This window comes from Camelina sativa, chromosome 16 (assembly GCF_000633955.1).
Source record: "Camelina sativa cultivar DH55 chromosome 16, Cs, whole genome shotgun sequence".
Taxonomy (NCBI): Eukaryota; Viridiplantae; Streptophyta; class Magnoliopsida; order Brassicales; family Brassicaceae; genus Camelina; species Camelina sativa.
In genome coordinates, this window is record NC_025700.1 from 28,927,181 (window position 1) to 28,938,298 (window position 11,118).

The following is an 11,118-nucleotide window of genomic DNA, read 5'->3' on the forward strand; positions in this document are numbered from 1 at the left end:
GATGATTGATCCCTTGTCCACATCATGGTCGCTGATCGTCTCGTCGGTTCTTAGAGTAGTATATGAGGGTTTATGAAGGGATAGCCACTTACGAAGATAATAAAATAGTATGCTGCCCAAAAGGACAAGGTAAAGGAATATGGCTCCGATCATCGCATACATAAATTTTAACGTTTCTTCTGAGGAGAAGTGGTCACCATCATCTTGCATGGTTAAGCTAGATAGCGATCCACTAACAAGGTAAATTAGGTAATGTGATAATATTTAACTAGAGCTTTGAGTTAATTTTCACCTATAAAAAGAGAAGATGCTCTTGCATATATACAAAATATATTATATATATATGTATTGTTGTTAAGTCTTGTTTGTAATCCGATTACATGATGAATACGACTTGATACATATATATAATTATAATTTCTGAAGATAATCGTTTCCAAAAAAGATAAATAAAATACGTAACCACAATATCTTTATTGTAAATCTGATAAGTCTTCAATTCAGAAGATAAGAGACAGATTATTTAATATTGAAGCAAATCCCATAAGAATAATTTAAAGGAAAAAAAAAAAGAAGTTTATAGAGAATATTAGGGAAGATGACTACAAGATAATTTATCTTCATCGCTAACTTTGCGCTTTGTCTTGATCGTCATTAGAATTCAAGCTCCATGGGCTAAAAAGTGAGGTGCACAATATCTTCATCTTTCTGAGTAGACGTCCGTGAGCAAAATTTAAAACAAAGACAAGAGCCGAAAAGGATAACAATCATGGACATCACCACCATTACCCTGAACAAAACTATTACGGTTTCTTCATATCGTGATGCATCCATGGTTGTTTGCGAGAGAAGAGGACTTCTCGATTTAATGAATATATAAGAGTACTTGTGAAAGTCTTTGTAAGTAGAGGAGCTATACAAACGATATATATAAGTAGTGGAGCTAGCGGTTGACTCCTAACTAGGTTAGCCGTTGACACAATATATAATTAGAGTTTTTTTTTTCTCTTATTTTTACATAATTTGAGTTACATATAGATTAGGAAAAGTTAGTTAACTATTGGATAACTACCACCCTATATCTCCGGCGGCCATAATGATCAAAGAAGAAAGGAACCCTAATTACAAGCCGGCAATTAATGGACCTAACGCTAATCTCTCTTTAGGATGTTAGCTTCAACAATTTTGTGACCTTCAATTCCCTTACCATGGGCAATTCGTTGCGAAATGGAATGATTCATTAATGGTCAATTTGTCGTATTACTCGTACCTTACATAGTAAGAATCAGTTCTTACGTTGTTTTCTTCAACGTAAAGAAATCAATAAAAACAAGTCCTGCGATATTGATGAATTTTTTGGTTTTAGTATTTTGTGTGATAATTTGAAGAAAAATATCCAACTATGAACTTAATTAACATCCATCACCTCAAGTCGAGAAAATGTTCATCATTCCCAACCATGGACGAACGACCGACAATTAATGTTGACAACAATCAAATTTTTAAAAAAGGAGGTGCCTTATAATAAGTCGATCAACGATGACTAAAAGTAAAACTTAGAATGTAACAATATTGAACTTAGTATACATCTTTTATTTAAACTCCCATGCATGGGTCTCCAGAAATCAATCAGTCGCTGTCATCATCTGATATTTCCTGGATCATCTCCCCCGCAGGCAACCTCCCGAGTTCGATATCTTGTAAGCGGTGATGTTCCTTCTCAAAATAATCATTAGTCAACCAATCCAAAAACATGATAGTCATGATTATACAAATGTTCATAAAAAAAAAATCAAGAACATTAAAGAGCTTGAAAGCTCTATTATATCATCACGCCGGTCGTCGAAGGGAGGAGGTGCCATAGATCCCATTACTGAAACAATATGAATAACTAAAGCAATTTTTAACTTGTAAGGCGACGTACAGTATATATACAAAATTTCTTACTCCTATTGTTTTTTTCCTTATTTTTAACCACCAAAAGCATCAACAATGTAACAAGATGTGAAAGTAAGTAGACGTCAATATTTAACGGATAACTTTAAATTATTTTCCTTCTTTTTTTTCCAGCTAAATATTTTCCTTATGTGAGTGGGATTATGGAATTCTATTGTTTTAATATATATCATTTACAATATCCTGTAAATATATATATATATATATATATATACATTAATAACGAAAACTTTAAAAACAATATTTAAATTGTAGACATTTACATCTCATTGACTTAAACAGATAATTATGAACAAAATCTTTACTATATCTTCTAAAATTGAAGATATATACGACTAAAAACCATAATTACCCTTATGCTCATTTAATGATTCACAAAAAAAAAAAAAAAGTTAGTGAGCTAATTTACACTTTTTAATTATTTATTTATTTAAAGAAACTCGAAGCAGAACTAGACACTGGAAGAATGAATACATTATGTGGAAATCACTCAATCAGAATCATATACACAATAGTAAGCATCTTCTCCGACTAAAATGTTTCGCATAATTTTGGGATGAATAAGTCTCTGATTTTGTGTTCTGCTATTGCCTTATCTTTTGGTTCTATGTACCATGTCTCTTTTTTACCTTTTCATCAAATTTTACTGTTGATTAGCTGCCATTCTTGTGGGTGTCTACATATATTTTACTTCCAAGAGCAAATTTACATATCACTAGTTTTTTTCACATTTCACTTGTTAAATAGTTCCTTATACTTGAACAATTTTATGTTGGTTATAAAAACACACGAATGTGTAAATCTTATAGCTGAGTCACGTGATTTCAGATTAAAAAGTTGCTCGGATGTATAGTAATGTGAACAAGATATCAGTGAACACATCTAAACGAGCTACAAAATTACATTGTAACAATGTAACTGTAACGGTCAGATGATGCAAACATAAAAATCATGCTGTGTCTGCCAATCATGTAGTGGAGACTGAAAAGGTCAAAACCACGCCACACATACATACGAATAATTATTGGTAGTACATCTTTGTATATTTCCTTAAATTCAAAACTGACTTGTGATGCCAACTCCAAGGGACCATAACACACCTTATCCTAGTGACAGCATGCAGCTTGTTTTCTCAGCATACATGTATATCCTTAACACACTGTATATCTATATATTAACTACTATTCATATCATTATATATATGAGATGAGTTCCATGAAGCTAAGTGTCCACTGTTTTTTACTCTTCCCATATAACTGCCCCACAACCTCCTTTGGACCAGTTCACTTTTTTTTCACTCTAGAGAGTTGTCTTTGCTGTTGCTCTAAGTCTCAACTCAAACACATAAGCTAACTTCTTCTTTAACCAGGAATACCAGCACCTTATCCATTTAAGCAGCTTCTGCATTCGAGTAAACCTATCAAACAAGATAACCCTAGCAGAAACTGAGATTTACCTCACACTACAAGTATCTTGATTTACATGTAACCAACCTTATAAGTATCCTATGTAGCTCCTAGCTTAACTAGAATCAAATTACCAAACCTGAGTCGAGGCTTCCTTTCTAGTTATCGAACTAGCATGTTAACTCCTACACTCTTCTGATATGGACAGCCCCACCTTCAGCTAAAATTGAAGCTCCATATGTCTCATTAGTTTAGCTTAGCTTCAAAAGAACATACTGCGATCACCAATAGACATCTCATCCATCCAACAACCATGTAACATGCTACTTTCTTGCTACTTTTGAAGTGAACTTAACGAGCAACTTGACAAGGACCTGAGCCTTCTTGCTTCAGAAGAGAGACTACTCAGAGCAAGATTGTCTAAACTGACACATGTCATACTCCTAGCCTTGCCCACATTCATCTGCATATACCCTTTCTGAATTCCTAAAGTCTTAACTAGTAAACCTGCAACCATAAACATAAAGAATGCTTTACTTCCAAGGCCTCCCGCAGACCTAATATCCTATTTGTTACCTATAGAGCCATCATCCATACTTGCAACATCGTTTAAACTACCCAGAAGGCATCTGATTTCAACACACACACAAAAAAAGAATGCCTCCTGAGAAGTTCAATGAAGAACCTTGACATTCCTCTTCTCTTAGTACAGAAACAAAATACTATATATATGCCCTAACCTAGACATGGCAAGGGTGGCCTAGTTGTCAACCCCACTACACCATCCCACCTACACGGCCTTGTGTCAGGAATTTAACTTCCTTTCTACAAGGTTTTACGGTGCACAGTCATCTGGTGAACAAAATTTAAAAACACAGACATCCCTATTCTAAACATATAAGTTATAAAGGGAGAGACAACATGCTGATAAAAAAAACTAATCCTAATCTGAAAGCATTCATGGGACTCTGAATACAAATATAGTCTTACAATGAACTTCTGTATACACATACACTGTAACCTCAACGAGCCGGAAGGTGTTATCAGCCCCAGCAATGCATAAAACAAGTGGATCATTTTTATCAATTCTCAGAAGCAGCCAATCAAGTTCCAGTACTAGGGCGCCATGAATCTGAGGCTGGACAAGTGACTGGGATGTTACGGATCTGGTGAATCCTGCATCAATTTTCAGCAGCAATGGTCAGAAAAAGTTATTTGTAGTTAACAGACAATTGAAAGCAACTATCAATAAAACCAGTTTTGTTCTTGTTTTTTCTTCACACTGCACGTTCTGAAATTGGACAACAAAGATCTACTCATTATCTCACATTTTTCTTAGAAATAATTTAATGAATTAGAAAAAAATTGTAGAACAAGAATTGAATTAGAGAAAGGAACTTTACAGCAAGTAAGCAATATTGTGCAATCACTGTTTCATATTAGCTTCTCAGAAACAGAGAGATATTCAGAAGCACTTAAATATGATCTGCATTGTGATAAGAATTCAAAAGCAGCTATAAGGTGTTGCCACGGAAAGAAGAATTTCGGAACAAATTTATGGAACCATAAGTTTTACCCTGAAATCTCGAATTCTAGTGCAAATGCAAAAATCTCTATAGTTTCTTCATCCGATCCATCTAAGCCACATATATGCTGCAGTTATGTCAATTACCAACCCTCATAAAAATATGCATTAAACACTGGGTTATATTCAGGATAAAACAGTTTGAATTTTCATAAACATATCACTTAAGAAGCAGTTACTCCTTCAGACGCTGAGGGCATTTCTTTGGAGGGACCGCCTTGGCTTGGGCATGGAACTGCTGGAACCGTCCATTCAACTACCTTGAAAGGAAGAGCTAATGATCTAAGCTATAAAAATTAGAAGGGATAAGAAACATAATATCATTGATTAGAATACATAACCACAAAAAGATCATAAACACTCCACAAGTTAGATATGGCATATTTGTAAACGAGATGGAAGAGTATATTTATATTAAGAACGCTGTTGGTTCTTTTGACCCATTCTCCACAGCGTCATTACTTTCTTCTTGAGAGTTCACAAGACTAGACATTGACATGTCAATAAAGACTTTCTAGCACTTGCGGAAGGGGGGAGGCAAGCAAAGAGGTCACATAGAGTATGTATGTTGTTTTAAATGACTCTCCTTAGATTTTTAAAGGTACAAGCTTTATCCTTTTTTATGGATTAATCGATCTTATTAGGCATTATGATGTTCAAGACCTAACATGAGCCGGTCAATATGTGGTGTCAAATTATCGTTACTTACTGAGTTTCACATGCAAAAAAGCATAAGGTGGCCAAGGTATTATATTAGTTGAAAGTAAATATACGAAGAAATTATCAGAGGGATGAGAAATTATGAAATGTAAAAGTGCACTTTCTAAGATTGTAAACATAAGCGACAGAAAAAGAAGATGTTGTCATCTACTCATCGAGAATGATTCAAGTAGAAAAAGTATAGATACTTTGGGGTTTAAGCTCACTCACCATGACTGGGTGCTTGGTCATTGCTCAAATTCAGCAGGAGCATCACGCAAAAGAATTAGAAGATGCCTGCAATAGAACAGAAAAAAAAGTCTCAGCATCAAATATTCGAGCAGAACAAATTAGATTAAAATCAAACCTTCCGGAGGAAGAAGTTGTAATAGCTCTTGGTATATTCAACTGACTTCTAAGGCAGGTAACAACAAGCTTCTTTATGTAGCCTCTGCTTTTGCCATTGACCTGAAACCACAAACCGATGTCAAATTTTCCATGTCTATTAATTTTTTTAATAATAGAACAAACTGGAAATTAAACTTAACCAAACACGCTTCTTAATCCTGGAATAAAACCAATCATATAATATATGGACTGTAAGATAATGAAACATACCTTAAATTTACAAGCCACCGAAGGCCCCTAAGCACACCAGTATGAACCGAAGTGCTTTGCTCAGCAACAGCATTGGTCGATACATCAACAGAGCATACTCCCATCCTTGATCAAATTTGCAGCCACTCTTGAAAAAGAAACCTGTTTATCTCCTATCTTCACATTCAGCTGCATATACCCATTCTGAATTTCAGAAAGTCTTTTTAACTTTTATGTCCTTTTGTAAACATAAAGAAGGCTTGCTTCCAAGTCAGACCTAAGATCCTATTTGTTACCTATAGAGCCATACTTGCTATAAACTACACAAAAGGCATCAGATTTCACGAAGAAGAAAAAGAAAAGAGAATACCTCCTGAGAAGTTCATCAAGAACCTTGACGTTCCTCTTTCTCTTGGTACAGGAAGTGAACATCCTGAAGAAGTTGCAAAGCTTCGAACAGTCAGTCTTGCTACTGCTGCAATGCAAAAAAAAAAGATGGAGGAGACAAGCCTGCCCTTGTTCCAATTTCTCTTCTTTTCTTGGTAAACCGAAGAACACGACATAAATCCACCTAACCAGATCGAAGAGCTCTTGCTTCAGCAGCCTCCTCTGATCGATTCCACAAACATTCATAAAAGATCTGTCGCCGCCCTTCACTTGGAGATTCCTCCGCCGATTCTTATCGTAAAAGACCCTCTGAATTGCTTCCCTTTGATATTAAAAGACCCTCTGAATCGTCTAGAGTCTTTGTTTGCAGCTCTGTTTCTCTTTGTTCGACTCTCTTGTTATCTTAAGTTGTTGAATCAACCCCTTGTTAACAGTAAACACTTAAGCAACTGAAACATAACATCATGTACCTACTACTTGAGCGCACCATTTGATCCACTTGAGCTTATTCTGCTCAAAAAATTTCTTTCACTTGCAAGTAACTATTGTCTCTTACTATCTTCTTGAAAATACTCACACACTGTGTTTATAGAGTCAACTACAATAAGACTACACAAACAAATTTCAACCTTGTTCAAGAAACAGATTTGAGTCTTCATGTTCCTTCATGTTGCTATCATCTTGAGGACGTGGGGAACACCTGCTGCCAAACTGATACCAATGACTCCTAGCACAACCACACACATAGCTCTGCACTTGCTGACTCCATAAGAAACGGTCCATATGCAAGCAATGATTATCTTCATCGCTAAGGCTAAGATGGCTGTAACAATGAATCTTGTCCAATAATCCTGTATGAATCCGCAGAAAAGAGGGACTACTCCTCCTATTATTATCCATGTTATAGAATTGGCAGCTTTCTTCAAGCTTGGCTTCACCTTGGCTTCTTTATCCATGGAGATGTAAGTGACGACATTGTTGAATACCTTCCCCATGAGTATACCGCATAGTGAAGCAAAGGCACCGAGAACAGTTATCTTCACGCTTTCATTAGCATATGGGTAAGCAGTGATGGCTACTAATGCACCCATCATCACCCCCAACTCATCTCCTGTCAAGATGCCTTTAGGGGCTACAGTGCTCTTCAGCCAATTTGGTAGTCTATTCACCACTATTTGTAATGCAGAACCATCTCTGGGATCCTTCTCCCTCAGTAAGCTTTCTTTCTCTTCTTCCCAGTTCTTTCTCTCGTTTGCAATTAAGGTTTTTTGCTCTTCTTCCCAATTCTTTCTGTGGTATGCCACCTGAAAATAAAATAAAAATGATTGCATTGGATAGTAGTACCTAAACAACATATAACCTATTCAACGAGCTATAAGCAAATGATAAACAGTACGTATTCAAGGTTATATTATATACCTCCTCCTTTCGAAACTCTGCTGCTGTCTCATAGTTCCAACGGTTTCTCTGTTTATTCAAGTGAGAAAAGAAAGGATATTGAGTTTTACTGTTGAATATCACAATCCGTGCCTTTCTCAATGTATATATTGAGTTTACTATTCTAATTATTTACTTACCTTACTCAAAAGTCTCTGGAGTTCATCACGCTTTGTGGTAAGAAATTGGTTGTCCCTCTTTTGTTCTTCCAATTTCTTCTCCAAAAGTATATTCTTATTTGTGAGTACTTCGTACTTTTCAACCAGAGCATGCTGTTGGTTCTTCATTTCTGTCTTCTCTTCAACAAACTCATCCAGTTGCTTCTTCATAAACTCTATATTCTTCTTGGATGTTAGCAGCTCATTTTGCGTATCATCCACATTAATAAAAGTTTTTTCTTCCTTCTTCAGTTGAAGGACTTTGTAAAGAAATTGATCTCTGCATCAGCAAAGAGAAGAAGAAAGAAAGAAGATAAATTGATCTATGTTTGATCATAAACAAGAAACAAAAGGCCAAATGAAATTTGAACCTGATCAGTGCTTCCTTGACCTGTTTTGGCAAGCATCAAAACATCAATAATCATCAACCATTAGCACAAAATTTTATATAAACAACATTTAAAAATAAAAGAGCATCCATATGTGATACCTGACGAGCATGTAGTTCACTTTCAAGATTAGAAATTTCATCCCGAAGAAGAAGAGTCCTTTTTTTTGTTGTAAAGAGCAATCCTCGCCTGAAGAAAGGTACAATTTCCGAGCTCAAAACGCGCGCTCAGGATAAAACAACCACAAAAAAAAAAAAACTCTAAGCATACACTTCCAACTTATTTAAGGAAATTGGAAACTGACCTCAGGAGACTGGATTCTGGATTGTAGCACCGCTTGAAGACTCGTTGACGTTAGTAGTAGTATCTTCCTCCTCCGCTACTTGGTTTAAAGACCTAAGACGTTCAAGAGTAGCATCCACAGATCCTAATCCCTTTCCGAGATCTTTCTTTGCCTTTTCGAGATCTTTCATGTTTCAAGTCTCTGATCAAAGAGCGAATCTTCTCTTGTGTATCATCGGTTCCTGCCATGGATGGCTGTTTCTTCGTCAACTTAAGTCCAGTAGGGGGGAAATATCTCAGTTTCTTCTCGTTCTAGTAACCGTTTGATATGGTGAGATACACGCTAATCGGAGAAGATGAATTCGCCGATTAGAAACAAAAAGAAAAGGAAGAAGCTAATTTTGCGTATCGACCATTCCCGCCATGGTTGCTTAGTGTGCTTTAAGCTCTCTCTTTTCTGTTACTAAAAGAGTATGACTCAAAAAACTAGTATCTCACTTTTCTGTTACAATCGTTTTTGAGTTTTTTTTTCTTTTCCGTATAACAAATTAACCAATTTAGTTTGATGTCAAAAAACAAAACAATAAAAGTTAGCAATTTCGGCCCATACTTATGGAGCCCAAACTAGTAAGCCCAGGTCGTTTTACAAATTGGAGAATTGTGGTGGTATACACAACAAAATTACACAAATATATATGGAAAGAGACTAACTCGGACAAAAACAAATGTCTCTACCTTTTTTTTTTTCTTTTTCTTTCATACGTTTACGAAATAAATTTAATGTTTAATATTCTACTGCTTTGTGAAGATGTTTTTGGTTTACCAAGTTATAAGTGAATACATCCTTGACAGTAAACATGATTCGGGGGTGTAGCTCATATGGTAGAGCGCTCGCTTCGCATGCGAGAGGCACGGGGTTCGATTCCCCGCACCTCCATTATACATTTAATTATTAATTTTGTGACTTACTAATATATCTCTCAAGCTCAACCGCCGTCGGATTGTTTTTTTTTTGGGTTAGAAGATCGAAAAATCAACGGCGCAAGATCAACCGAAGCAATAGATAGAAGAAAGAAAAAAACAATATCATTAGAGACCGTTGTTGGTTTCTTCTTCCCTCTTTCATAGCCTCTCGTTCCTCATCTCCGAGAGAACCACCACCGAACCGATGCTCCTCCGTCTTCTTCGCCGGTGACTTTCTCTTCCGCTTTTAATCAATGAGTCTTCGTGTAGTTTCCTCCGTCTTCTCCGGAATCAATCGCATCCCTAACCTCCACGACGACACTCACCCTCTTCTTCGCTCTCTATTCTTCAAACCGGCGAATATCGGTCGTATACGGCGACGGATTCTATTCTCGTCCTATGGAGACCGGAGCAGAGACAGTGTCAGCTCCGCCGGAGCCGATGTTTCGTCTTCTATTCTCGACGACGAGCTTCTGAGCAGCGTATCCGCCGTTAGAGATGCGGATGAAGCGCTCGAGATGATTTCTGAACGATTCGAGTCAAATCGCGGCGGAATCGTTGAGCTTGAAGATTGCCGTTCGATTATCTCCGCTGCTGTCAGTCGCGGCAATGTTGATCTTGCCTTGTCGATATTTTACGCCATGCGAGCGAGTTTCGATTTAGGTTCTCTCATCTCATTCACCCAGAGTAGGAGTTTCTGTGATTGATTAAGCAAATTTAGGATTGATTCTTTTTGTTTTTTTTTTTTTTTGCACAGGTGGAAGTGAAATTGATCGATGGAGATGGTCAAGGCCTGACGTTGAGGTCTACACGATGTTGGTTAATAGTCTTGCTGCTTCCTTAAGGGTTTCTGATTCTCTAAGGATCATCGGAGATATTTTCCGTGTTGGAATCTCCCCTGCTGAGGAGGTTACTATGCAACAACACCTTTTAACAGTTTCTTAGGACACTCTTGAAATTAGTTAGTCTCAACTTAATTAATTAATGTGATCTTAGGTTCCCTTTGGTAAAATTGTGAGATGTCCCACCTGTTTGATTGCCATTGCTGTTGCACAACCCCAGCATGGAGTTCAGGTAATGACTGACCCAATCTAATTGATTGTTTGTGCTCAGTATATCTTTTTTTTTAGAATAACTTGATGATTTGTGCTGTCTATGTTTCTAGATTGCATCTTGCGCTAATTGCCGTTACCAATACGAGCTTTTCTCTGGTGACATAACCAGCATTGAATCAGAAGAGCTCGGGTTAGTACTCTTTA

At 36.7% G+C, this 11,118-nt stretch overlaps 2 protein-coding genes and 1 non-coding gene across 25 annotated transcripts in view; 2 read left to right on the top strand and 1 right to left on the bottom strand.

Annotated features, from left to right (window-relative positions):
- LOC104753113 lies at positions 2,944 to 7,045 on the bottom strand. Of its 23 annotated transcripts, none has more exons than XR_762059.2 (7): positions 6,614 to 7,045; positions 6,265 to 6,432; positions 6,014 to 6,114; positions 4,939 to 5,943; positions 4,766 to 4,848; positions 3,502 to 4,653; positions 2,944 to 3,373 (listed from the first exon to the last, which is right to left on the bottom strand). XR_762059.2 is itself a non-coding variant. In XM_010475407.2 (4 exons), the coding sequence occupies exons 1-4, from the start codon at positions 5,918 to 5,920 to the stop codon at positions 4,466 to 4,468; spliced, it is 270 nt and encodes an 89-aa protein (XP_010473709.1). In that variant the 5' UTR covers positions 5,921 to 6,006; the 3' UTR covers positions 2,944 to 4,465. The 23 variants fall into 23 exon arrangements, 4 of the variants coding, with proteins under 4 accessions (XP_010473709.1, XP_019093048.1, XP_010473708.1 ...); XR_762057.2 differs by having other exon boundaries at positions 2,944 to 3,357; positions 3,450 to 4,653; XR_762056.2 differs by having other exon boundaries at positions 2,944 to 3,869; positions 4,376 to 4,653; positions 6,614 to 7,033.
- Positions 9,761 to 9,833, top strand: TRNAA-CGC. The gene has a single exon. It is a non-coding gene; the product is annotated as a tRNA-Ala (tRNA).
- LOC104753115 overlaps positions 9,979 to 11,118 on the top strand; it is a 5,093-nt gene continuing 3,953 nt past the window's right edge. Inside the window, exons 1-4 of the mRNA XM_010475409.2 lie at positions 9,979 to 10,522; positions 10,617 to 10,768; positions 10,856 to 10,933; positions 11,025 to 11,104. Of these exons, the coding sequence (XP_010473711.1) occupies positions 10,114 to 10,522; positions 10,617 to 10,768; positions 10,856 to 10,933; positions 11,025 to 11,104 (719 nt within the window). The 5' untranslated portion in view covers positions 9,979 to 10,113. The remainder of the gene's footprint in view (positions 10,523 to 10,616; positions 10,769 to 10,855; positions 10,934 to 11,024; positions 11,105 to 11,118) is intronic.

Excerpts from the sequence above, each read along its gene's own strand:
- LOC104753113 (XM_010475405.2), bottom strand. The coding sequence starts at position 5,920 with ATGCTCCTGCTGAATTTGAGCAATGACCAAGCACCCAGTCATG. Across the intron at positions 4,539-5,877 it reads TGACCAAGCACCCAGTCATG|GATTCACCAGATCCGTAACA; the intron begins GTGAGTGAGCTT and ends AAATTGATGCAG. Across the intron at positions 3,870-4,352 it reads TGTGTATACAGAAGTTCATT|GTTTACTAGTTAAGACTTTA; the intron begins GTAAGACTATAT and ends TTATGGTTGCAG.